The following is a 27995-nucleotide window of genomic DNA, read 5'->3' as shown; positions in this document are numbered from 1 at the left end:
CATAATCTAGCGAAAATGGGCCCTGTACTAATTTGAGACATTGGGGCCTCTTGCAAAAGAAAAATATTAACAAATTAACAAATTGCTATTAAGAAGAATTAGAATTGGTTCCTGACAAATTAACAAATTAACATATCTTCTGATTATGACACTAAATTAACATTAACCGGTGCTACAATTTCTTCACTAACATAAGGTGGCTGTTTTTGATGCCCAAAAAAATTATATAGACAAGAATGCATTACAGCATATACAAGAGCATGATCACAAAGGCACCCGATTTATTATTATTGTAATTTTATTTCTAACAAACTAAAAACATAAAAAATAATAACATCCTTAGAAGCCAACCTATAGCGCTAGAAGTTTGGCATAATTTAAAAAAAATAATCAAAATAGTTTCATATATCATAGGCATATTTATTTCTTGATGAAATTTACCCGTAATCTAAAATATAACTATAATCACAACATTATTACTAATAAATAACTAGAAGAAATGGCTTGAGATCAGTAAACATCAAAATTTTTGGTAGCTAGAAAGCAACCATATATCTATAAATATTTGAACATGCATATCCAGATATTAAACAAGTAATCACTTGAACAATTACTTTCAACCACACTATTAATGGATTGCCTTGCACAAAATTCCTATGGTAATTAAATTTTTTGATCAATTTTCGGAACTATAGTTGAGGCCTAATAAACTGCATTTCAAACAACTAGAGCCCTTATAAACTACATTTTAAATTATAGTGTTATGGTGCAGGAAGCCAATCTAGGCTTCCAGTAGAGTCACTTAAGATCGAGCAGAGAGGGGGGCTCAGGACGATGTCGACAACATGTGATAGCTGGAGAACAAAGGGGCAAGAGAAAGAAGATGGTAAAGTGGGTTTTGAATTAGAGGGGAGAACTTCAAGGGGGGCTCGAGAGGATGCCAATGGTGCACGGGAGCCTGAGGCATCATCACACGAGAAGCTCGATGCTAGAGTTTGCTTGAGAGGATGCCGATGGCACACAAAGAGCCGAAGACCAGCGGCGTATGTGAAACCCTAGGGTTTCTTTCGAAAAGATGGGAGAGAAGAAAGGGAGAGGGCAGAGCGCATTCAAATTTCATTTCTCTCTATTTTTTACTTAATAGCCCATGCATTCGGCATGGATCCCTCATGGATTATTATTACACATATTGGTTTCTGATTGGACTGGTACACCGCTAAGCGGTCCAACTAATAGTTTCTCATATTTTACTGGGCTAGAATTGAATAAATATCTTATCATCGAGTCTTTTGCAAAATTTATTCGCCAATATTGAGTTGGAGGACAGTCTAATAATTGTCATATACATACATACACCACTGTCTATAGGCCTCTCGATGAAGATCTTTATAGAAACTTTTGGTAGGTGCTCAAAGAGGTTAGAAATTTATTTTGATGACCCTAGATCATGGGAGGAGATTTCAATGCCACAATTTCCAACAGAGAAATGAAAGAGAAATTTCAATGTGGAAAAGACTCCACTACCTCTCAAAAATTTGTTAAGGAATGCAGCATCTTTGATCTACCCCTTAAAACTAGAAAATTTACTTGGTCGAATCAAAGGGATGAATTGACATTATAAAGACTTGATCATTTTTTTATCTTAGTCAAATGAGAGGACTTTTACCCCCTAACTTAACAAGAATCCTTGCCTAATAGTTATTCTAATCACACTCCCCTTCTACTTACTGTAGAGACCATCTCTAATACTTCACACATTGTTACATTTGAATAGAGGTGGCTAAAAGAACCTAAAATAATACTCTAATGGATAAAATCTAGACTTAAACCTCAGCTCGATAATGATGCTACTAAGACTATGGTGATTAAGCTTAGAGCCGTCAACGACGGTTGAAACTTTCAGGAAAAAACTTCGAATTAGGAGGGCGATCCTCTCGGTGAACTGACCGTACCCCAAACCGTCAGGAATGCCCTTAGACACTGGTCTATCATCACTAGTAAATTGTGCAGCTTAACAATGTCTAATAGTAGCAATAGAGCGACTTGATATCAAATAAAAAATATTTCCCTATTTGAGGGTGAGAAACATCAAATAAGAGATGCTAAGAAGAAAATCTATTGAAAACAAAAGGCTAAAGTAAAGTCGTTATAAAGTGACAAGTAACCATATATATTTCAATATTATCAAAATGTCATTTGGAACAGGACCAAATTTACCTATAAAAGGATATAACAAATGTTCTATCACTTATTTCTACTATGATCTATTTAAAGAGAATGGCAACAATTTTCTAGATGCTACATTGTCAGTACTCTATGCCTTATCCTAGTTGAACCTGCATCAACTATGGAGTTATTCTCTAAAGATAAGAATTAAAAAGTAATCTTCATTTTCAGCAAAAAAAATAAATTTCCAGGCCCTGATGGATTGATCAATAAATTGTATCAACATTTATAGGGTTTGGTCAAGATGGATATTATTGGATGTTATCCAATTCTTTAGACAATTTTATGAAACAAATAATGAACTTGACATGATCAATTTTTCTTTTTTTACTTTAATTCCTAAGAAGGATTAGCTTAATTAGCCTACGAACTATCAACCTATTAGTCTAATTCACAGCATGATTAAGGTCATAATAGAAGTGTTGTGAAAAGACAAGAATCTTTATGTCAGCATTAGTTTGATACTTAGTAATAATCAACATTTATCAAGGGAAGATTGATTCTGGACTAATTATGAGTCCATAAAGTGATTCACTACTATTACACTAAGAATATCAAAGATAGTTTGTGCAAAGCCTGACTTTAAAATGCTTTTGACAAGTTAAACTAGTACTTGCCTTTGGATCTTGTATATCGCAAAGATTTTCCTATGATTTGGATTAATTGGTTAAAAACATATTGTTTTAGTGCAAGATTGGGGTGCTTGTTAATGGTCAGGTAGGTAACTTGATTAAAGTGAAAATAGGATTGAGATAGGACGACCCCTTGTCACTATTTTTGTTCATACTAGCTTTTGATATGCTAGCTAAAGTAACTAAGGAGGCCAAAATTAATATTGGTCCTATGGAAGGGCCCCTAGTACTGTAGTGGATGACTATTCTTTCTTATAAGCCTGAGGTTTATCAGATTATGAAATTAAAAGTGATTCTTTATGGCTTTTAACTCCTTTCTAGATTCACAATTAATTATGCTAAAAGCTCATTGCTAACTATGGATATGACAAGATGGCTCAGCAAACCCTATCCTAAATGTTGCAATGCAAAGTTGAAGTCCTCCTAATCATCTATCTAGTATTGCCACTATCAAGTAAAGCTCTTCATAAATTAGATTGGCAGCACCTTCTTGATAAATTTGATAAAACAATGGCAATATGGAAATGAGACTTCTATCTTTAATCATGCTTATCTTAGTTCTTTCAGACTTTCCAACATCCTATTTGTCTATTTTTAAACTGTTGATATGGTTGATAAAGAGAATCAGTAGTATTCTTGGTGCACCTTTTTGGAAAGGAAGAAAATACTTCTGAGCTATCGTATCTTGCAAAATAGAAGATGTAAAGCTAAAGAGGAAGGCTGCCTAGGAATTAAAAACCCTAAATTGATGAATATTGAATTATTGGCCAAGTGATGACAGAGATTTTTGCAAAACAAACTAAATTAATGGAACAAGCAGCTAACTTTAGAGCATCACAAAAAAAAATTGTGATAAAGCCATTTCAGGAAAAATAAGAACAAGGAGAGCTTCAATATACTAGAAAGGTATTCTTAACTTGTTATTAGCCATGTAGAATAGAATTGTATTCAAACTATGTAATAATAAGTTCATTAGATTTTGGCTGGACAAATGGCTAGAAGAAACTCCTCTATATTGGCAATATCCAAAAATCTACATGCATGCATTTAATCAATATTGTTTTAGTTGTTCTTAGTTTGACAAATATGATTACACTTGGAAGCTAACGATTCAAAAATCAATCATTGAATAGGTTGAGTTAGAGCTCAGCAGTTTAGTTAGAAATCTTGCAATTGATTAGTTACAGGATAGATCGGATGGAATTGTCTAGACTAGCACAAACACTGAGTTTCAAACATGAGGAGGCTCAGATCTATGCTACTTGTCACTCAACTTAAATTTTCTCAGGCACTTTTTACAATTATTTTGATCATTAAGCAATCTCCAACACTTAATTAAATTCTAGGACTTGTCTTGGTTTATAAACTTGTTCACTAGAATAGTTGTTCGACATTAATGTGAGTAGGTAATAGATCCTAAGAGATGGTCGAAATCCCTGAGCCACTGAGAGCATCTAAGGAGGATTTGTTTTAGACAATGTTGTGATAGGATACTTGAATGAGATGACCTACATCACAAACCTCCATGACCATTTAGTTAGATAGTGTTTGTTTACTAATTGTGGATCTTGAAAACCTAAGACTCATTTAATCATGGTGTAGAAACTTATCACTTTCATCCTCCCTTTATTGTATAAAATTCTCTTTTCCCCTATGGACAGTTCTCCATCCAACTTAGGCATCTACCTTGCTCTCCATAACCTCAAGCAAGCCTATGCCTCACCCCCAATGCAAGCAATTCTAACGAATAGAGTTGACATTATATTGATAGCCAAAATCTCTCTATCAAAATTACCAGAAGAATGGTTCTATATATCCAATATTTACGTACACATACTAACATATCAAACCATTAATCACAAACTGAATTTATTGAACATATATATATGTATGTTTGTATGTATGTATGTATATATGTATGTATGTGTGTGTGTATGTATGTACATATGTATGTATATGAAAGAAAAAATTCAGAGTTATTGTAAATCCATTCCAATCAAAGTTGAAGGAAGAATCAAATATTCAGTGATCAAATCATTCATTAGATCTTTTAAAAAATAGATTAATTAGACAAAAATAAAAAGGGAGTCTTGTTCTACATGTCAATATCGACAATAATAAAAGTTATAGTAAGAAAAAAATCCATCAACTTTAGAAATCTTGAGGGTTTGAGTCCCTCTAACCCCAACAAAAAGTCCATTTTACTTTGTAACTATTTATTTTCCTTCAACCCTTCACCTCCTTTGCTCCCACCCTTCTCAATCACCCATGCAATATCTAGCCTACAAACTACTCACTTAAACCCCAATTTGTCATGGCCTCACCAACTTTAATCTTGATAGTTAGCAAGTATTTAGAAATTAGGGTTTGGTTATCGTTGGGCCTAATTTTTTGGGTTACAAATAGATCTAGGCCTTGGTCTTCCAAAATTGGGCTAGTATATGGCTTGAACAATCAATTGATAAATTGAAAAATACTTATACTTAGGCTTATTAAAGTCAAGTCTAAACACTTCACCGTAAATAAAAGGTTGAGTCTAAACCATGAGCAACCCTTCTCATGCACCTAACTTATCAAAATCTCTTCATTGTTGGATAAACAAATCCAAGATTTCAAATAAAGAGATAACCCACTCCTAATCCTTCATTTTCCAGAAAGCTTAACATTATAGGAGGTTATCATTATTTATTTAGAAAGCTAAAGTTGATATTATTATTTTATTTTATAATTATATTATATTATATTATTAATTATGTTAGGGAAATAGCATGCAATAATAGTAAACAATGTCATTATCTAACAAAATTGTTGTTCATAGGAATGATATATTCTTCAACAAACTTTACGTTATGCAAAAATATATTTTTTACTTCTTTAAATTATAAGATCATCATATAATTGTTATTGTCATGTTCTAGAATGCCCTTTTAATGATTATAATCAAATCTTGGCTTATCATGTAACACCTTGCATTTCTTTTAAGGACGTTGTAAGTTCAACGCATGTAGTTTGTAACTTGTTCAAAGCACTATATGCAAGATTTATGGGCATAATTTGGAATGGTTCATGTGATTCTACATGATTAGTGTAGTTTTCACTTAATTCAAAGATATTTGTATTCAAAGATATTAAATTATCCCACATTAGGGGCAACTTGGTGGAAGATGGGCTATCCCTAGTTGTACAATGCACTAGTCTTTAATCCTTACAAAAAAAATATATATTCAAATTATACATTATTATTTGATCATTATATCTATGCGACCACAATAAAGCAAGCAACAATGTGTCTCCCTAGACCATTTTAAGGGTTCTCAAATTTTAACCTAATAAATTTGCCCTTAGTCTTTTATCCTTTTCCAATTTAACCATTTTTAATGGAGAGATAAAAAAATGACTCATAATATTTAACCACTTCAAATATTTGACTATTCACCAAGTACTGGATATAATGTATTTGATTTGACCACAATCATCCATTAAGTCATGTGACACTAATCTTCTTACAAATTGAAAGACAAATACAATATTGCATGATCATAGCCATTTAACAATCACTCCTTTCAACCAGATACACTTTAACTAATAAAATCATAGCCATAAACAAATCACTTTCATGGATTGCACATAAGGAATGCAAGTATAAAAAATTTTCTTTAGTGCCTTGCCCTTGCTCACAAAGAAGTGTATTCCATTCATATGATTGATGCAAGTAAGGATCACTATAGTATTCCTTATTCCACACAAGATCAAAGTAACACATCAGAAAGTTAACTGGAAGTAAAAAGAAAATTAAATTAGAAGAAAAATTAGACTAAGAACTAGAAATTAAAGTTTTAAAAAAAAAGACTAAGGGGGTTAAGAACTGAACCTAAGCTAAGAATGGAAAGTCTCATACTTGGTCTTACTGTTGGGCCTTTGGTCTCACACATCCAATCTTCATAGGGACTCAATAGAAAAAAATCAAACTCTTAGTAAGGTATTCTCTCAAACCACGGCCTTCTACCAAGTGATCCTAAGTAGCCTCTCACCATCCAAAAAAATTGAGAAGAATCTAAAAAAAAATAATCAACATTGTAATAATTAAAACTAAGTAATTAGGTTGGATATTTGTGGGAGAACCTAATGTCAATAAGCTTTTTCTATTTTCCACAAGAGATAAATTTACCAAAAAATAATGAGATAAGTATCAAAAAAGTAGTATAACATGGTTTCCTTACTCTTATTGGACTTTTAGCTCGTCTAACATAAGTATCTATATGAAAAAAAATGAAAAATTGGATAAAACTTAAATAAAATCATTGCTAAAGTTTAGCCATAGAATGGTACTTTTGTGGAAGTGTGTTGATGCTGATATTATCTTTGATAAATTGGCCATATCCTTCATGTCCAACCTCTATTTAATTCAAGATGAGTTAAAAATCTAACTCACTATTGAACGTCATAGAAGTAGTATCCTTTTGGACTAAAATGCACTAGATTGCTTTTCTCAATGCGACAACTTTACAAAATTTAAGCTCTCTTGACACTTGTGAGTCAAGTGCCACCTTCTATTCTTCCATCAAAATCATGTTAAAAGTTTGTTGATCATCTAGAGTATACTTCGTCTCACTATCTTATCGCAGCATAAATTTAAAAAGATCACCCTTCAAGTTTATTCCAATATAGCTTCGGTGTAGCCATATTTTCCTCTTAAGTTTTGATATTTTCTTATCACATAGATTGTTTAAATAAACCTCTTTTCATACATTTGGGTCCTTGTTTTAGATACTTCATCGATGTGAAGACCCTTGACTTTATCATTGGTATAAAACTATACAATTAGTTCATCTTTTCCTTTTGTCATCATATTTATTGAAATGATCTATAGTGAAGCACGGAATATATTTTAAATAGTTAAAACTAAGAAAAATATAAGACCTAGTAGCTCATTTTTGGAAACATAGGATGGTGTAGAGTATTTAGAGAGACTAGTTCTATAATTAGCAACATTATAGGCATCTATGTAGATATCTAGTATAACATATTGTAGCTTCCTTAAAACCCATCATTTCAAACAAAAGTATAGGTTCAAAAGAATAGATAGGGTAGCTTAAATTTTGTTCCGCTTGATATTTAGTTAACTAAATTAGGCAATCTCTTAGGCTAGATCTAAAGCTAGTTGTGGAGTGATTGATTAAAACCCCATTTGATTTTGATGAGCTCAAAGCATTTGAGTATATCTTGTGATTACTAATGAATTCAATTGAGTGTTTCAGTGAAAATCCTGTCCAAGTGTCTCTAGATTTGGTTCATAGTATTTTGGATAAGATAAGAAGTCTGCTGAACCAAAGTCTGAGACTCGAGTCGACTCCCGAGTATCACGAGTCGACTCCAAGCGTATCAAGTTCACTGGCACGAGCTCGAGTCGACTCCAGATCAGTACGAGTCGACTCCGACTGAGAACAGACAGAAGGACAGAAAGCTTCAACTCAGAAACTGTCAACGAGTCGACTCCCGAAGTGCGCGAGTCGACTCCAATGTTCAACGAGTCGACTCCAGGGTAGTAAGAGTCGACTCCAAGAGAAACACAAAGAAAAGTCAGAGAGCAGTTTTCGGGTCTGAGATTCGAGTCGACTCCAGTGGAACGCGAGTCGACTCCAATGGTTGGCAGGTCGACTCCAAAGAAGGTAAGAGTCGACTCTCAGAGGAACACAAAGAAAAAGTCAGAGAACGATTTTCGGACTCTGAGATTCGAGTCGACTCCCGCAGTACGCGAGTCGACTCCGAGACTGAGCGACCATCAACAGACAGAAGACCAACTTTCGGAAACTGAGAGCCGAGTCGACTCCAAGGAAGTTCGAGTCGACTCCAAGACTGGATGAGCCAAAAGACAGAGAATCGGGAGTTCGGGCTCTGAGATTCGAGTCGACTCCCAGGACAGTCGAGTCGACTCGAGTGGACAAAATTCAAAATTGGATCCACGGACTTCAGTGGATGAGCCGACTCCAAAATTGCCAGGTCAGCTCCAGAAGTTGGCGAGTCGACTCCCAGTCTAGACGGCAACTTTAATTCAAATTTGGAACAGTTGCCGAGTCGACTCCGGAAAAGCGTGAGTCGACTCCTGCTACAGCCGAGTCGACTCCTGATCGCACGAGTCGACTCCAACCCACCAACGGTCATATTGTCAGGCTGCGCAGAGTGTGCAGAGCGGCCAGAAAAAGCAGAGTAACGGCTAGTTTCCGTGGGGGTTGGCTTAAATAGCCACAGAGGACTGTAGCAAGGAAGAAAAGAGATATTCCACTCCAAGCATTCAAGTTTTCAAGCTCTCCAAGTGCTCTTAAACGAAAAAGGGAAGATTTGCATTTACTGCTCCAACAACTTCTTCCCAACAATCAAAGCTTCCTCCTTCTGCATTCAAGTCGACCACTCTTTCAAGAGGAGACCGGAGTTCCAGAAGCCATACCTCTTCACCAGCTTAAAAGCGTTTGAGGGCTTCTAACTCCTTTACGATTATATTGTTTTAAATCTGCTTTTTGAGAAGCTATTTTCTGTTTTCTTCTATCTCTTGTATTTACTTGATTCAATCGGGGGATTGAATCAAGGGGTTTAAGATTGGTTGGTGAGCCAAGTTAAAACCAACGTGTGTAAGGGTTTGATTGTGAGCCCGGAAAAACAATCGGGGTTGGTTCTAGTCGGTGAGCCTGGGAAAACCGACCGAGTTCGTTGTGAGCTCGTAAAACAACAAGTTTGGTTGTGAGCTTGCAAAACAACCGGCTGTAATCCAAGGGGGTTATAGTGAAATTCCCAAGTGAGACTTGGGGAGTGGACGTAGGAGCAAGGGTTAGCTCCGAACCACTATAAAACTTTGTGTTTGTAGTGCATTGTCTCTCATCTTCTTCCCCGCACATTACTCACAGCACTAGGCTTTAATTAAATAACTTGCTATAGTTTTTAATTAATCATCCTCAAAGTTTTAATTAGCCAAATTATTTTAAAAACCCAATTCACCCCCCCCCCCCCCTCTTGGGTTGTCTATTTGGGCAACAAGTGGTATCAGAGCCAAAAACTCTTCCACTCAAGAGTTAAAAGATCAAAATGACAACCCCATTTGGATCTTCTCACATTGAGGGTCAGTCCACCCAAAGACCCTCTTTCTTCAATGGATCTGACTACTCATACTGGAAGGCTAGGATGAGAATATTCATCCAAGCCCAAGACTATGAGATGTGGTCCATTGTAGTAAATGGGCCATACATCCCATCCATTTACGTAGATGGTGTTAAGGTACCTAAACTAGAAATGGACTGGGATGAACATGACATGAGGAAGGCACAATTAAACTCTAAAGCAATGAATGTCTTCTATTGTGCCTTAGACCGTAATGAATTCAATAGGATTTCAACTTGTAATTCAGCAAAAGAAATTTGGGACAGACTTGAAGTGACCCATGAGGGCACGAATCAAGTCAAGGAATCCAAAATAAACATCTTGGTTCATAAATATGAACTATTTAAAATGGATTCAAATGAAACAATCACATCCATGTTCACTAGGTTTACTGATATTGTCAATGGTCTAAAAAGCCTTGGCAAGAACTATACTAACAGTGAGCTTGTCAGAAAAATCCTTCGGTGTCTGCCGAGGTCGTGGGAAGCTAAAGTGACAGCAATCCAAGAAGCCAAGGACTTGAACAAGCTACCACTTGAGGAGCTTCTTGGATCCCTCATGACGCACGAGCTCACCATGAAACAACACAACGAGGAAGAGTCCTCCCATAAGAAAAAGGTAATAGCCCTTAAATCTACATCTTCTAACAAGGACTTGTCTTGCAGCAGCAGCAGTGAAGAAGAAGAAGATGAGGAAGATGGTGGTGAGGCTCTTCTTGTGCGCAAGTTCAAGAAATTCATCAACCACAAGAAGTCCTATCATCAAAGGAGAGGCCCCTCAAATTCCTACCGCAAAGACAAAGGTAAGGAAAGGAAAAATGAGGGGATTGGTTGTTACGAGTGCAAGAAGCCGGGTCACATAAGAGCGGAGTGCCCCTTACTGAAGAAGGGGAGTAAGTACAAGAAGAAAAAGGCACTTGTCACTACCCTATCGGACTCCGACTCATCATCCTCCTCATCAGATGATGAACAAGAAGAGAAGGCCAATTTCTGTTTCATGGCCAACGAAAACGAGGTAACTTCCGACACGCATCCTGATTTTTCTTTTGATGAACTTTATGATGCATTTAATGAATTAATGGTAGAATATAAGGCTATAAATCTTAAGAATAAAGAACTGAAAATAACTAATCAATCATACCTACATAAATACGATAAATTAGTTAAGGATAAGGATTTAATCACCAAAGAAAATATAGAACTTAAAACAAGCAACCAACTTTTAACTCAAAAGACCAACACCTTAACTAAAGAAAATGAAAAACTAAGGAATTTTCAGAACTTAAAAAATGTAAACAAACCTTAGATAAGGATCTTACTAAAGAACTTAATGATCTAAAAGCCGAAAATCAGACACTAACTAAATAACTTAACAAATACAAACCCTTAGTTGAAAGATTTACCTATAGTTCTGAAAAATTAAACATGATACTAAATAGTCAACGTGCAGTGTTTAATAAAGCCGGTTTAGGATATAAACCAAGGAATAAGCAAAAACTTCTTAGTAACTTCTTTGTTAAAGCTGGAGAAACAAAAACTAAGAAAATAACCTGCTTTTGTTGTAGTACAGTAGGCCATAAAGCAAATGTATGTAATTTTAGGAAAAGTAAAACTAAAAGAAAAATTAAAAGGGTATGGGTTCCAAAAGGAACCAACTTGACTAACCATGAAGGACCCAAGAAAACTTGGGTACCTAAGATGACATGATTTGCTTGTGTAGGAGTGTCTTGCAGCCAAGGTCAACAAAAATTGCTGGTATTTGGATAGTGGCTGCTCAAGGCACATGACGGGTGATAAAGACCAATTTTTCACCCTTGAAGCTAAGAAGGGAGGTGCTGTGACGTTTGGAGACAACAACCAAGGTCACATCATTGGTATTAGTAAAGTTCAAATCACCCCTTCTACTTTTATAGATAATGTTAGATATGTTGATGGTCTTAAGCATAACCTGTTAAGCATCAGTCAATTATGTGATAAAGGATATGATGTTATGTTTAAACCATCACTATGTATTATAACAAATCCTAATGATAATAGCTTAGTTTTTAAAGGGATTAGACGTGGAAATGTATATGTTGTAGACCTAGAAGATCTTGCAAAACATAACCAATGTCTAGTTGTAAATGAAACTAAAGATAATGATGCTAGTTGGTTATGGCACCGTAAGTTAGGTCATGCAAGCATGGACACAATAACTAAATTAGTTAAAAGAGACTCCGTGATGGGTTTGCCAAAATTAAAATTTGAAAAGAACAAAATATGTGAAGCATGTCAATTTGGCAAACAATCTAGGAACTCTTTTAAATCCATAAAATGTGTCTCTACCTCTAGGCCTCTAGAATTATTACACATGGACCTATTTGGTCCAACTAGAACAACAAGCCTAGGTAGAAATAAATATGGTCTAGTCATAGTAGATGATTACTCTAGGTACACATGGGTCATGTTTCTAGCACATAAGGATCAAGCATTTTCTATGTTTAAAAAGTTCCATAAGGAAGTAACAAATGCTAGAGAGTCTTCAGTCATAGCCATTAGAAGTGACCATGGTACCGAATTCGAAAATCAATTATTTGATGAATTTTGTAGTAAAAAGGGGATAACCCATAATTTTTCTGCACCTAGGACACCACAACAAAATGGAGTTGTGGAAAGGAAGAATAGAACTCTAGAGGAAATGGCTAGAACGATGTTATGTGAAAGTAACCTCCCTAAGTACTTTTGGGGAGAAGCCATTAATACTTCTTGCCATATATTAAATAGAGTTTTATTAAGACCCATTATAAAGAAAACACCTTATGAACTGTGGAAAAACAGAAAACCAAAAGTTAACTATTTTCATGTTTTTGGATGTAGGTGTTTTGTACATAATAATGGAAAAGATAATCTAGGGAAATTTGATCCTAAATCTGATGAAGGAATATTCCTAGGTTATTCTACAACTAGTAAAGCCTATAGAATCTTTAATAAAAGAACCCTAGTTATAGAAGAATCTATACATGTTGTTTTTGATGACTCTAGTGACATCTCATCCAGTAAGAAGGTTAATTTTGATGATGATATTGAAATACTTGAAGAAAAGATAGATGAGATGGGATTACAAGATGATAATCAAAAGTTGATTGAAGGAGAATCGTCAAACTAAGAGCCTATAGTGGATCATGGGCTAGCTAAAGCTTGGAGGTATGCTCACGGGCATCCTAAGGAACTAATTCTAGATGATCCATCACAACCGGTTAGGACTAGAGCATCCCTTAGGAATTTGAATAATCATCTAGCTTTTGTTTCACACTTTGAGCCCAAACATATAGAAGAAGCCGAAAATGATGTAAATTGGATAAATGCAATGCAAGAAGAACTAAATCAATTTACTAGAAACAAGGTTTGGGATCTAGTGGAGAGACCTTCTGAATATCCAATTATAGGTACTAAATGGATATATAAAAATAAGCTAGATGAAAATGGAATTGTTATAAGGAATAAGGCTAGACTAGTAGCAAAGGGTTATAATCAAGAAGAAGGCATAGATTTTGATGAAACCTTTGCTCCCGTAGCTAGACTTGAGGCAATTAGACTTCTATTAGCATATGCATGCTCTAAGGACTTCAAACTATATCAAATGGATGTAAAGAGTGCTTTTCTAAATGGGTTTATTAATGAGGAGGTGTATGTAGAACAACCTCCTGGTTTTGAAAATCATCAATACCCTAATCATGTGTATAAACTGAACAAAGCACTTTATGGACTAAAACAAGCACCTAGAGCATGGTATGAGAGACTTAGTAAATTCCTATTAGAACATGAATTCTCTAGGAGAAATGTAGATACAACATTATTTCTGAAAAAGAAAAATAAGGATATGTTATTAGTACAGATTTATGTTGATGATATCATTTTCGGTGCTACTAACAATCGCCTCTGCGAGGAATTTGCTGATTTGATGCAGAGTGAGTTTGAGATGAGCATGATGGGAGAGCTGAACTACTTCCTCGGGCTTCAAATCAAACAATCTGAAGGAGGTATCTTCATCAATCAAGCAATATATATCAAGGAGATGCTCAAGAAGTTTGATATGGAGGGAAACAAATCAATCAGCACCCCCATGAGCTCATCATGCAAATTAGACCAAGATGAATCAGGTAAATCTGTAGATCAAAAACTTTATAGAGGTATGATAGGATCTTTACTGTATCTTACTGCAAGTAGACCTGATATTATGTTTAGTGTGTGCATGTGTGCTAGATATCAGGCTAATCCTAAAGAATCACACCTAGCTGCAGTTAAGAGAATCTTTAAATACTTAATTGGAACTAAGAACATAGGGCTGTGGTACTCTAAAGAATCTAGCCTAAACTTAATAGGGTACACAGATTCTGACTTCGCTGGATGTAAGCTTGATAGAAAAAGTACCAGCGGGTCCTGTCAATTTCTAGGAGAAAACCTAATCTCATGGTTTAGCAAGAAACAAAACTCGGTTGCATTATCCACTGCAGAAGCTGAATATGTTGCAGCCGGGAGTTGTTGTGCTCAAATCTTATGGATTAAACAACAATTAGAAGATTATGGCATTAAACAAGATAAAATCCCCATTAATTGTGATAACACAAGTGCCATAAATCTCACTAAAAATCCAATTCAACACTCAAGAACTAAACACATTGAGATAAGACATCACTTCATAAGAGATCATGTATTGAATGGTGATGTGACACTCCAATTTGTTTGTACTGATAATCAATTAGCAGATATTTTTACAAAACCCCTAAGTGAAGAGAGGTTTAGTGTGCTTAGGAGGGGATTAGGAGTGATTGATCCATCCTAGTGGTGGTTTTCACTAGAATAATTGATTTTGATGATTACAATGTGGTTAAAATAGAGTTTCTTTTCAATGATCATCAAATCAGATCATAATTAGGTGATTTTCCCTCATTTGGCACGATTATAGCATGAGTTTTAGGTGCGTGCCAAAGTTAGAGACGACTCGAGTAAGTTTCAGAGCCGGCTCCTAAGGGGGAGTCGACTCGCGCATTTGCGGGAGTCGACTCGCAAAGATGGCAGCTGAGGGGGAGTCGACTCGCACAATGTCGGGAGTCGACTCGAAGTCTACAGGCGCATAAGGAGAGTCGACTCGCGCATATTCTGGAGTCGACTCGAGGTCGAGTCGACTCGCGACTCAGGGGAGTCGACTCGCAGTCGGGATCCGACTTTTTAACCCTAGGTTTGTCGTTTCGCAAACACTTTTCCTCAAGCCGCCACTGTTCACAAAGCCCTAGAGCCGACTCCTAGGTCATCCCCGATCGTCTCCAAGCCCTTTTCCCGTCGATTTTTCGCCGGACATTGAGTTTCCGTCCGTTCCTAAGTCATTTCCAGTCCGTCCCGAGCTTCCTCTGTCGGTCCTTCACCGTCCTCTAGGTATTTTTCTCCCAGTTTAGGTCAAGATGCCTCGTAAGACCATAGTTAGGAAGAGGTCCCGTCCCGAGGCCGGTCCCGAGCGGCGCTCCAAGGCGCGGCACGATCCCGCGAGGCAACCACCTCCGGATCGTTCCCCGCCTAGGGAGGTTCTCGTTAGGCCGTTGGCCGGAAGGCCGTCACCTCCGGGAGGTTTGTCGATTTCGACTATCTCTCCCGGGAGGGGTTCACCATAGGCGATAGGCTTAGAGCCCAGGGCCTAGAGTACTTCCTCACCTTGGACCTTCCCACCTATCCTGGCCTAGTTCAAGAGTTTTACAGTACCGTCCATCGGGGAGATGGAGGTATCGAGGGCACGGTAGTAGGTGTCCCGTTGCGTGTCACAGAGGACCTCATTGCCCATATCCTTCACCTTCCATTAGTAGGGGTGGCTCCCGCACACCCTGAGGATAGAGTTGCGGCCCTTACGGTCGTCTTAGGGCATCCACCTCAGTCCCCCCTAGATGAGGTATCTGCTAGCTCACTTCCTATTGAAGTGAGAATCCTTTTGAGCATTCTGTCCAGGTCCATCTTTCCTAAGACAGGAAGATTTGATTTTGTGAATGAGAGGGACTTAGCTATTATGTCTTATATCCTTCAGGACACCCCGATCAACTTCCCAAAGCTCATTTATAGGTATATGTGTGAGCCCCTAGATAGACCTAGGCTCTCACTCCCATATGGGATGTTATTCACTCTTCTTTTTAGGCAGTACGAGATTCCCATTCCTGAGAGGGAACCCTCTCGTGCCTTGCGATGGACTGATCGCTTATGTACGGGGACTATGCACAGGATGGGGTTTCGGAAGAGAGAAGGGATCTGGGTTAGGAAGTCCACTCTTACTGCTCAGACCACCAGACCATCACCCAGTCCTGAGCCAAATTCAGACTACCCAGACCTTCCAGACCATCCAGACCTCCCATCCACTCCTCCTGCTCCTACCACCTCTGCCGGACCTTCCTCCTCAGTTCCACCATCTATGGAGGTCCGTATTGATACAGAGCAGCTCCGGGAGCTGCGGCAGGAGATCGTCCGAGATCTGAGGGATGAGCTGCTTCGGGAGCTCCGAGGTGCGGTGCCTGCCCCCGCTCCTGCACCCGTATCTTCTCAGTTGGTCCCTTCCTTGACAGCCGTGACTGACATGACGGCTCATGTACGGGAAGAGATCTACAATGTCCGGAGTTTGGTCCAGGCCCAGTTCCACAGCATGAGTGAGGTCACGAGCTCCACTCGACAGATGCGAGAGGAGATAGGTCGTGACATGCACACCACCACCGAGGAGGCCGAGCGCTTGGCGAATGTACTCATCGACAAGCTGGACGCACTTCAGACATCGGTGACTGGGCTTCAGGCGTCGGTGACAGAGCTCTCCACTACACATAGCAGAGCCACCACGTCTATTATCACGCAGCTCGGACATGTGACAGATGCAGTCACCCTCCTCATGGAGCAGAGCCGATTGAGAGGAGGTGCCACATCCTCCAGAGGAGGAGATGCATCCTCGAGAGGGGGATCTTCATCCTCGAGGAGACCATAGATGTTCTTTTTGTTTTGTTTTGTTTTGCTTTACTTATTGTATGCTCAAATGTATTCACATTCATATCAATACAATGAGTAGACATCTTATCTTCAGTTCTGTGCCATTTGATGATGGGTTGTGCCATTTGTGCCATTGATTGTGTGTGATTACCTCCTTTTTGGTATGATGACAAAAAGGGGGAGAAATACGTATAAAATGTGTAAAAGGGGAGAAATATGGAAAAATATGTAAAAGAAATCAATGGAAATAAATAAAAAGATAAACTCTTAAAAATACACTCAAATTTGTTCTAAGTGGATTCGGTACCTCGAGGCTCATTATCTCTCTTTTGGGGCTCCTAATGGAGTAATCTCCAGAATCTATTCAAGGGATATTCGGAGATTAGCTGAATCCTACTCAAGAACAAATTGACAGATTTTTCCTCTAAAAAGATAAAATTCAGTTCAAAAACTTCAAAGCATTAAAAGAAAATTCAGAGAATCAAAACATAGTTGAATGCATATGTTGAGGGGGAGAATCTGAATCTTAATCAAGCTAAATCATTAATGACATATAAGCCAAACAATTGATTGCATAATATGAAGGCTTATATAATTCCAAATGAAAGGAGGAGCTTTAACTCCGAAATTTAATGTTTCACTCCTTTCAAACTTGGATAAATTAAATTATCAGACATTTGAATTCATTTATGGATTTTACTTCATTGTTTTATGAGCAATTCATTTTACATATACTCAAAGTTTTGTCATCATCAAAAAGGGGGAGATTGTGGAGTGATTGATTAAAACCCCATTTGATTTTGATGAGCTCAAAGCATTTGAGTATATCTTGTGATTACTAATGAATTCAATTGAGTGTTTCAGTGAAAATCCTGTCCAAGTGTCTCTAGATTTGGTTCATAGTATTTTGGATAAGGTAAGAAGTCTGCTGAACCAAAGTCTGAGACTCGAGTCGACTCCCGAGTATCACGAGTCGACTCCAAGCGTATCAAGTTCACTGGCACGAGCTCGAGTCGACTCCAGATCAGTACGAGTCGACTCCGACTGAGAACAGACAGAAGGACAGAAAGCTTCAACTCAGAAACTGTCAACGAGTCGACTCCCGAAGTGCGCGAGTCGACTCCAATGTTCAACGAGTCGACTCCAGGGTAGTAAGAGTCGACTCCAAGAGAAACACAAAGAAAAGTCAGAGAGCAGTTTTCGGGTCTGAGATTCGAGTCGACTCCAGTGGAACGCGAGTCGACTCCAATGGTTGGCAGGTCGACTCCAAAGAAGGTAAGAGTCGACTCTCAGAGGAACACAAAGAAAAAGTCAGAGAACGATTTTCGTACTCTGATATTCGAGTCGACTCCCGCAGTACGCAAGTCGACTCCGAGACTGAGCGACCATCAACAGACAGAAGACCAACTTTCGGAAACTGAGAGCCGAGTCGACTCCAAGGAAGTTCGAGTCGACTCCAAGACTGGATGAGCCAAAAGACAGAGAATCGGGAGTTCGGGCTCTGAGATTCGAGTCGACTCCCAGGACAGTCGAGTCGACTCGAGTGGACAAAATTCAAAATTGGATCCACGGACTTCAGTGAATGAGCCGACTCCAAAATTGCCAGGTCAGCTCCAGAAGTTGGCGAGTCGACTCCCAGTCTAGACGGCAACTTTAATTCAAATTTGGAACAGTTGCCGAGTCGACTCCGGAAAAGCGTGAGTCGACTCCTGCTACAGCCGAGTCGACTCCTGATCGCGCGAGTCGACTCCAACCCACCAACGGTCATATTGTCAGGCTGCGCAGAGTGTGCAGAGCGGCCAGAAAAAGCAGAGTAACGGCTAGTTTCCGTGGGGGTTGGCTTAAATAGCCACAGAGGACTGTAGCAAGGAAGAAAAGAGATATTCCACTCCAAGCATTCAAGTTTTCAAGCTCTCCAAGTGCTCTTAAACGAAAAAGGAAAGATCTGCATTTACTGCTCCAACAACTTCTTCCCAACAATCAAAGCTTCCTCCTCCTGCATTCAAGTCGACCACTCTTTCAAGAGGAGACCGGAGTTCCAGAAGCCATACCTCTTCACCAGCTTAAAAGCGTTTGAGGGCTTCTAACTCCTTTACGATTATATTGTTTTAAATCTGCTTTTTGAGAAGCTATTTTCTGTTTTCTTCTATCTCTTGTATTTACTTGATTCAATCGGGGGATTGAATCAAGGGGTTTAAGGTTGGTTGGTGAGCCAAGTTAAAACCAACGTGTGTAAGGGTTTGATTGTGAGCCCGGAAAAACAATCGGGGTTGGTTCTAGTCGGTGAGCCTGGGAAAACCGACCGAGTTCGTTGTGAGCTCGTAAAACAACAAGTTTGGTTGTGAGCTTGCAAAACAACCGGCTGTAATCCAAGGGGGTTATAGTGAAATTCCCAAGTGAGACTTGGGGAGTGGACGTAGGAGCAAGGGTTAGCTCCGAACCACTATAAAACTTTGTGCTTGTAGTGCATTGTCTCTCATCTTCTTCCCCGCACATTACTCACAGCACTAGGCTTTAATTAAATAACTTGCTATAGTTTTTAATTAATCATCCTCAAAGTTTTAATTTGCCAAATTATTTTAAAAACCCAATTCACCCCCCCCCCCCCCCCCTCTTGGGTTGTCTATTTGGGCAACACTAGTGAATTCACAACCAAGCTAGTTATCAATATTAGAAAAAATGCCTCTAACTTTGTTTATTATACAAACAATCAATATAAACATGAAAATCATATGATTTAGAGATAACAAGACCCTCTTTTTTGCCGAATACACCATTCTATTTCTCCCTCCTTCCCTCTCTTTAGTGGGACCAAGTCCTGACTTAGTTGGTGGAAATTAGTAGTTTAAAGCAAGTTTGCTGCCAAAATTCAAAATGAGTACCATCTATGAGGTTGCAAAATTTTGATAGTCTAAATATTATTAGTTTTCTTTATTTTAATAACCAATATTAGTTACATATCTAATGTCAAATATCATTAGGTTCAGATGATGGATGGATATTCACTACAATCGCACCTCTCATATTTAGTAGGTAAATTCCATTTTACTTTTATTTTTTTAGATTAGCATTGCTTTAACTTTATCATTTCTTGTATGTCTCTAAAAGTTTAGGCTATTTCCTCACCATTATTTTTTTGTTGGTAGAAAGTGGGCTTTAATAAAAATACTCTAGAGCATAAATCCAAACTCCTCTATCCAAACAGAAATTTGGAAGTATATGTGATAATTATTCAACAAGAAGAAAAAATAGCAACCAACAACATCCCTATAAAAGTAGACTAAATAAAAAAATTGTAAAACAACCATATTTGCAACACAACAAGGTTTGCCAACTTGTCATAAAAGAGGTTGAAGGGAAACTAAACATAAGTTAAAATTTGTATTATATTGATCAAAAGCACTCTATTTCTATATCTATTTTATATTTTATGAATAGGAACAAAGTACATGAATGCATATTGACCAGAAGTTAAAATTTGGATACATGTTAAGAGGTTACAAGAGTTATATAGATATCAAAAATAAAAAATCTAAATCAAATAAATAAATTACGTGTGTAGGATATATATTCCGCTCTATGTTTATTAGCTCAAAATATGCAAGCATCCAATGTTTCATTTATTCTTTCTAAATAGAAAATGAGTTGATATTGTTATTTATTTTTCCTTTGAAATTTATGTGAGCTATGCGATACTAAATACGATTGCACAAAAGTTCAGACATTTGAATATGAATCATATGCCTGTGTCTCCAATCCAAACTCATTTTGATAGTACAAATACTAATACAAATGTATTTTAAGAGCAAAGACTTCTGAGAACATGAATCAATATTGTCTACATCTGAATAGATTTGGATATAGATATAGATTGATTAGAGACTTGTGTCTCCATCCATATTTAATTTAATGGTGCAAATACTAATACAAATTTAACCTATAGGTGAAGACTTCTGAGATGTGAATTAAAGTTGTTCACATCTGCATATGCTTGGATATACAAATAGATCGAGACATATATTATCTTGTCCCTAATTTGAAAAAAAAATACAAGTTGTTGGAGAAATGGAGATTCTTATTACCACTTGCAAATAGGGAGTCCACATTTCAATAGACTTAATATATATGTTGGAACCCAACTTGATCTAAAAGCTTAAGCCATTAAAAAGGTCTAATCAGCTATGTAAATCATTCTCCCTCCTACTAATTATTCCATGCGAAACTATACCTCATGAATGATCCTTAACATAAGGAAATAATACTTTACTCTTGAAAACTTTATTAGGAAAGAGATATACACCTTGGGTGAGAATGTTTATAACAAACTATAATTGATATAAAAATCATATGCAATCTATTTAGAACTTATCTTTGGACTTGTATGGATGATCATATCTAAAAGAATATGTAAGTAAATCAAATATTTGTATTCTTAAACATCAAATAAAGTCAAAAGTAAATAAAATTTAGATAATTAGATAGTCATAGTATAGAAGTAAGGTAGATATAGGATAAAAAGCCTTGCCAAGGAAATAAATAAGAAAATTTATGTAAGTTAATAATTGATGAATAATTTTAATGAACTTGGAAAGTAATAATAAAAATCTGAGTTATTATTTGTGTCATAGTCTCATCCTTCTAAATTAGTCTAGAGACTACTAGATCTAATCGAGACCCCATTATTAATAATTGTATATGCATGAAAAGAAGCTTTGATATAGTATACCAATATAAATGATACAAGTATATTTATTAAATCTCCAGAGTTCTCTATCAATATATTCACCCCTTTTAATTATATATGAAACTCCTACAACTATCTTTCTTTTAACTTATTTCCAGATTTTTTTACTACATCAAAATCAAACAATCAAAATAACAATTTTAATTAGATCTACTATTAGAGTCAGAATTAATATCATTGATCAACCTTTGAATATTCATGTGCCACAAGTAATGTCTGACTCGAACCATGATCAGGCTCAAGTTAGAGAAGAAAAGTTTCTGCCCATTAAACGTTTTGCATTCTGGTGTGAGGCTTCAAAATTCAAGTTTGTAATTGAATGCTTACAATGCATCAAAAAGTTAAACATGGTGCAAGTCTTAAAGTTACCCTTGTATTGACGGCATACCCAAAGTTAAAACTAGTATTCATTTAATAGCATACATAAATCATATCATTTGATTGTTAGAGTGAATACCAAATTGATTGTTAGCCAAAAATACAAAATAAAATAAAATCCAAAGTGGTATCATGGCCTCAAGTGGTTCCATCTATCCTGCTACATCTCCTCCAACTCACAATAATTTAATAGGAGTGCACATTATTTGACCACTACAAAGAGAATGCGGGTAAGAATTCTTAAAAATATCATGTTTTTTATTCTTAACTAAAATATAAAATTTATAATTTTTATTAAATAAGATAAAATTTATAGTTAAAGAAAAAGGCAATCTCAGTTCTTGATGGATTAAACGAGATGACCGAAGATAGTCTCTCCAAATCACATGGTTGATTACTTCCTAACTTTCATCGACAAGCAACCAATAATCTTTTCTTTTCCTCGCTGAACTTGACCAATCAATAATCTCCTTTTTATTTTTTCCCCACTTTAAAAAATCAGAAAAAAATAATAGCTACTGAAAAGAATATTTTTAGCCAAGTTTTTTTTGAGATCCAACGCACCATGGCATCATCACGCATGACCTTCTCTCCCAGCTCATATACACCAGATCTCTCTTTCCTTCTCTCTCTTCTTTATGCATATATAAATATTTATGGTTTTGGGCTCTTTCCTTCCTTTCCTATCTTTGTTAATTGAGGCGAGCGGAATTCAAGGAAAGGAAAGAAGAGGAAAAGGTTAATAATCAGGGAAAGAGGAATTCGATCCTTGTTCTAGTTTCTTTCATTCAACAAAAGGAGAGGGGCGTTGGGGCGAGTATATATGAGGAGGCCCTCTCTTGTTCTTCCGATGCCGACTCCCAGATCTTAATAAAGAGATCGCGCGCGCGAGAGAGAGCGACGATCCCCCTCTCGAACTCGAATCCGAAGCGTCTTAGATCGGTCGGTAAGCCGCCCTCCTTCGATCTCACTCGCATCCTCTATCCCTCATGGCCGATGCCATCTGAATTATCTCTTCTATCGATGTTTTATTGGTGCTGGATATGCCTTTGATCGATCCGGGAAGGATCTGGAGCTCCTCGATCTAATTCGATGGAATCCTTGCTTAGTCTTTGGATTTTTAGCTGGATTTTATGCGATTTGTGTTAGATTCTGTTGCTCTTCTCTTCCATGCATCTGTCTGTTAGATCTGTTGGCTATCCAATTCATCGGATGTTGGAAAAATTGGATTTTTTATTTTTTGTTATGTGCGCATCGGTTTTACTATTGAATTATGTGTTTTGGATTGGATCTGGTTCATGTGGTAGATATTATTGTTGGATTTGATGTTGAATTAGATGAAGAACATTAGCTGTTTGTTTTGGATTTGAGTTTGGATTCGTGTCATGGTGATGATTTTTCTATGAGCAGATTGCAGAATAAACGATGGAGTCGGATCTTGGAAAACTTTTTATCGGAGGTATTTCTTGGGACACCAATGAAGACCGCCTCCGGGAGTACTTCGAGAGTTTCGGGGACGTGGTGGAGGCCGTCATCATGAAGGACCGGAACACCGGCCGTGCGCGCGGATTCGGGTTCGTCGTGTTTGCGGACCCCGGCGTCGCAGAGAGAGTTGTCAAGGAGAAACACATGATCGATGGCCGGATGGTAGCCACTTCACCTCTGCCTGTCAATTCTTTTCAATTCTACTCAGATTCATGCCTATTAAGTATTATCCAATTTTTTGCCATTGCCAGTGTTATAGGATTTCTGGAAATTAGCCCTTTGCTGAATATGATTCGAGTTTTTGGCCAATGAATTTTGCAGGTAGAGGCGAAGAAAGCTGTTCCGAGAGATGACCAGCACATCCTTAAGAGAAACAGCACTAATGCCCATGGTTCTCCAGCTCCTGGTCGCACCAAAAAGATATTTGTTGGAGGCCTGGCTTCCAGTGTAACTGAGGCCGACTTCAAGAATTACTTCGACCAGTTTGGGACTATCACTGATGTTGTTGTTATGTATGATCACAACACACAAAGGCCGAGGGGCTTCGGATTCATTACTTTTGATTCAGAGGATGCTGTGGATAAGGTGCTTGTTAAGACCTTTCATGAGCTCAATGGCAAGATGGTTGAAGTTAAGAAGGCTGTTCCCAAGGAAATGTCCCCAGGGCCAAGCATGCGCTTGCCTATTGGGGCATATAACTATGGTCTGAGCAGGGTCAATAGCTTTCTCAATGGGTACACTCAGGGTTACAGTCCAAGCTCCATAGGTGGCTATGGAATGAGGATGGATGGTAGATTTGGGGCACTAGCTGGTGGGCGTAATGGATTCCCTTCATTGGGTCCTGGCTATGGAATTGGGATGAACTTTGAGCCTGGGATGAGCCCCAACTATGGTGGAAACTCAAATTTCAATAACAGTCTCAGTTATGGACGGCCATTGAGCCCTTACTATAGTGGGAATTCTAATAGATATAGTAGCCCTATTGGCTATAGTGGAGGTAGCGGTAGTACTGGGTCTGTTTTCAGTTCAATGGCCCGTAACTTATGGGGTAATAGTGGCCTTAATTATACTACCAGCTCTGCAAGCTCTAATGCCTTCATGGCATCTGGAAGTGGGAACCTTGGTGGATTTGGTAATAGTAACCTGAATTGGGGAGGTTCCTCTTCTCCTATTTCGGCTCATGGTGTGGGCAGTGGTTCAGGCTATGCTAGTGGGAGTCTGGGTTATAGAACTGGTGAGAATAGCTTTGGTTTGGGTTCCAGCAATTATGGAAGAAACACCGGGACTGGTTCTGTTAATCCCTCCTTCACTGCATCAAGCAATGGATATGAAGGAAACTATGCAGATCCATATGGTAGTAGTTCAATCTATGGAGACACCACTTGGAGGTCTGCATCTTTGGAGCTTGATGGATCTGGTCCATTCAGTTATGGACTCGGCAATGCACCTTCAGATGGCACTGCCAAGGGTTCAGCAGATTATATGGGTGGTTACAATATTACCAATAGACAAACAAATAGAGGTGAGAGACTCGTTCAGCTTGATTTTATTTCCCTGTGAGATGAATTTCCTTTATTTCATAAGCTACATCTTAGATAATTGAGATTATGTAGTAATATTGTGGCTTTGATGTTTCTAACTGATATACAAATATAGGTAAGGGACTCCATCACCTTATTTTACTGCTTGTGAGTTTTATATAGAGGAAAATGGTAGTATAGAAAATATTTTTACATTCGTGAAAAACATTGAACTCTACACAGTTTCTTCTTGCTGTCTTCAATTGAATGAGTAATGTATGTCAAAATATTTGAATATCTGCACAATATGTTTGTGCAATTCTTGCATGTTTAGATAGTCAATGTTTCTTTGATGTCCCTCCCTTCTTTTGTGAAGAAAACCCCTCTTAAGGCCTGAATATGTTTTAGCAAGAAAACAAAAGAAGTACATAATCCAAAAAAATATTAAATGTACTTAGTAGATTGATTGTATCATGACCATCATTAAGTTCTCATGACCATAAAAAATGTCATCTGCATTACATGTGCTGAGTGTTGGTGAAAGTTAGCATAAATAGAAAGCATTTTTCCTATCTACATGGCATTGGCAGTATCCTATCATCATCATTGGGCTCTTCAAAAATAATTTCTCTTCCTCGTCCGCATTATTTGGTCCCTCCATTTCATTTGACTTTCAATTTGGATTTGAAATCCACTCCTAGTTGGCTTTACCTTGGCCTTTGCTTATCCAAAACCATTTAATACTTGCAAGTGTTTCTTCTTTCTACTTTGTTATCATAAAGTCATCAATGTTGGAAACTCTTTATGTTGAATGTATACCTTTTTTCCAGAGTTCGCTATGGCGTAATCCAAATGGCACTTGTTCACTGGGCTTGTCCATGGGCTATCCTATGATTTATTTGCTAAGATGACAACTGAAAACAAATGAGTCAAATTTAGAAATTAATCACCTCTCACTTGAATTGCTAATTGATGGCATGTTTTCCAAGAAGCACTTAATTACAAGGTTTAATGATTGTCAATAATTCCCATTATGATTTGTGTGAGGTAAAGGAAAATGTAGCATATAATGTCTAAGGTAACTTTAAGGACTCATTTTAATTACCATATCTGTGGGACAACTCTTGCACAAGCAGAAAGGGATTGGAAGAGAAGCGGGGAAAGGGAAGCTTGTGGGTTCTCAAAAAGCAATCCACATCAAAATCCGCTGAAAAGGTTACTTACTTTGTCCCCAAAATGTAGATTCCCTTATCAACAACTCTAGATCTGTTCAATTTCATCTTCTGGCTTCTTCTCCTTTCCACCATTTTGTGTGATATCATGCTGATAAGGAAAGATGACATCCAACATAGCTTAAATGGTTGTCGTGTCAAACCTTAAATGTGTTATAATAGTCTGATGATAGAAGAATTGGTTACAGATTGTTTATGTAGAAGGTTGAACATTAAAAAATAATTTTGCCAAATCATTTCCTTCAAGAAGATAGTATTAATATACATCCATAATGTTCATGATGTACACAATCTGGTTCACAACAATTATGTTTTGTCCTCTGATGATTCCGATGTTATTATTATAGAAGTAAATTTATCAAGGATTTGATAAAACAGTGCTTTTGGTGTGCCTGTCAATCTACTTGATTGAGTGAAATGCATAGCAATGTAGCTACTAGCTTTTAATAGAAACAAATCAAAGTGAATGCTCATAATGCTAACCACATCAAATAGCGGGTACAAAGTGTTATATGGTTAGCCAATTTTGTTCTGTCAAGCATTGCGGACACATAGGCAGAACAATTTTTTATATGTAATAGTGTTTCTTTGTTGCATTAATTCTAATAATATGGTTGTTTATTTTGAGGGATGGCTTAATATTTCATGCATGCTTGCCATGTTTATTATTGCATGGACTAGATAGTTTAGAAGTATATGAAGAACTCCTGTCTTATATTGCTCAGTGTTCAGCATTTATTTTTCTGTTGTTCCTCAACAATAATTAACAATGATGATAGCTTTTCTGATATTCTATTTGTTTTTGGTGATCGCTTGCTCAGGAATCGCTGCCTAGGAGAATTATTCTTTCAAAGATTGGAGTTTATTGTAGGTGAAAAATCCAGTGAATTAGGCGCTTGATGGTGAACGCAGATGTTCCCTTAAAATATATGGGCTAGTTCATTATTTAGAGCTAACCAGAGTTGGCTTCCAAAATTTAAATCCAGAGTTTTTAAATATATAGGATTTTGTGTACGGTTTGAGATTTGAGTTTCATCTCTGCATAGAGTTTAGGTTTTGTTTTTCGTGGTTTGATTGAGATGTAAAATCAGATTGCGGGATATATTCAGAAGAGTGTTCTGATTTATGCTGTGGCGCCATATAGTCTTCTGCTCTTTTTTTAAGAAAAAAAACTTCTGTAATATCTGGCAATGTGATAGTTATTGTCAGGTATGCGCTTTTTATTTTTTCTCTTTTTACTGCAGTTGTACCAGAAACAGGCTGATTTATTAGTGTGAAACTTCCAGGGATACTATGTGGGTCCCTAAGAATAAGGCTACCAAATATTCTGATTCATTTCTATGAAAAATTTGCTTTCAGGAAACTTTATTTGTTGCTTGCATGCTCAACAACTGTAGCTTCTATTGCCTTTATTTTGTTCAACAAACCTCTTAGTGAGTATCTTGCTTTTCCTAGCTGTAAGAAGCATGTTTTCATGTGGGTACAGTATTTTTAGTTTCTTTCTGGAAATGACTTTTTGTTTCTCAAGATGTTCTGGGCTGGCTCCATTGTACCTTGGGTCAGCATATCCCTTCTTTTTTCTCTCTTTATCTTTATAGGTAGTCATAGCATCCCTTACAATATACATGGAGGGTGGTGCCTTG

General features: G+C 37.4%; 1 protein-coding gene across 2 annotated transcripts; it reads left to right on the top strand.

The window, feature by feature from the left end:
- Positions 1-22694: 22694 nt before the first annotated feature.
- Positions 22695-27687, top strand: LOC120111050 (heterogeneous nuclear ribonucleoprotein 1-like). 2 transcript variants are annotated; one of them, XM_039127386.1, is made up of 4 exons: positions 22695-23057; positions 23526-23762; positions 23922-25122; positions 27174-27687. In XM_039127386.1, exons 2-4 carry the CDS (start codon positions 23541-23543, stop codon positions 27185-27187), a joined length of 1437 nt encoding a protein of 478 aa, XP_038983314.1. In that variant the 5' UTR covers positions 22695-23057; positions 23526-23540; the 3' UTR covers positions 27188-27687. The 2 variants fall into 2 exon arrangements, with proteins under 2 accessions (XP_038983314.1, XP_038983313.1); XM_039127385.1 differs by having other exon boundaries at positions 22696-23061.
- The last annotated feature ends 308 nt before the right edge of the window (positions 27688-27995 follow it).

Source organism: Phoenix dactylifera, chromosome 6 (genome assembly GCF_009389715.1).
Source record: "Phoenix dactylifera cultivar Barhee BC4 chromosome 6, palm_55x_up_171113_PBpolish2nd_filt_p, whole genome shotgun sequence".
NCBI classification, from domain to species: Eukaryota; Viridiplantae; Streptophyta; class Magnoliopsida; order Arecales; family Arecaceae; genus Phoenix; species Phoenix dactylifera.
The sequence above is the reverse complement of the archived record's forward strand: the minus strand, read 5'-3'. Positions and strand labels throughout refer to the sequence as shown.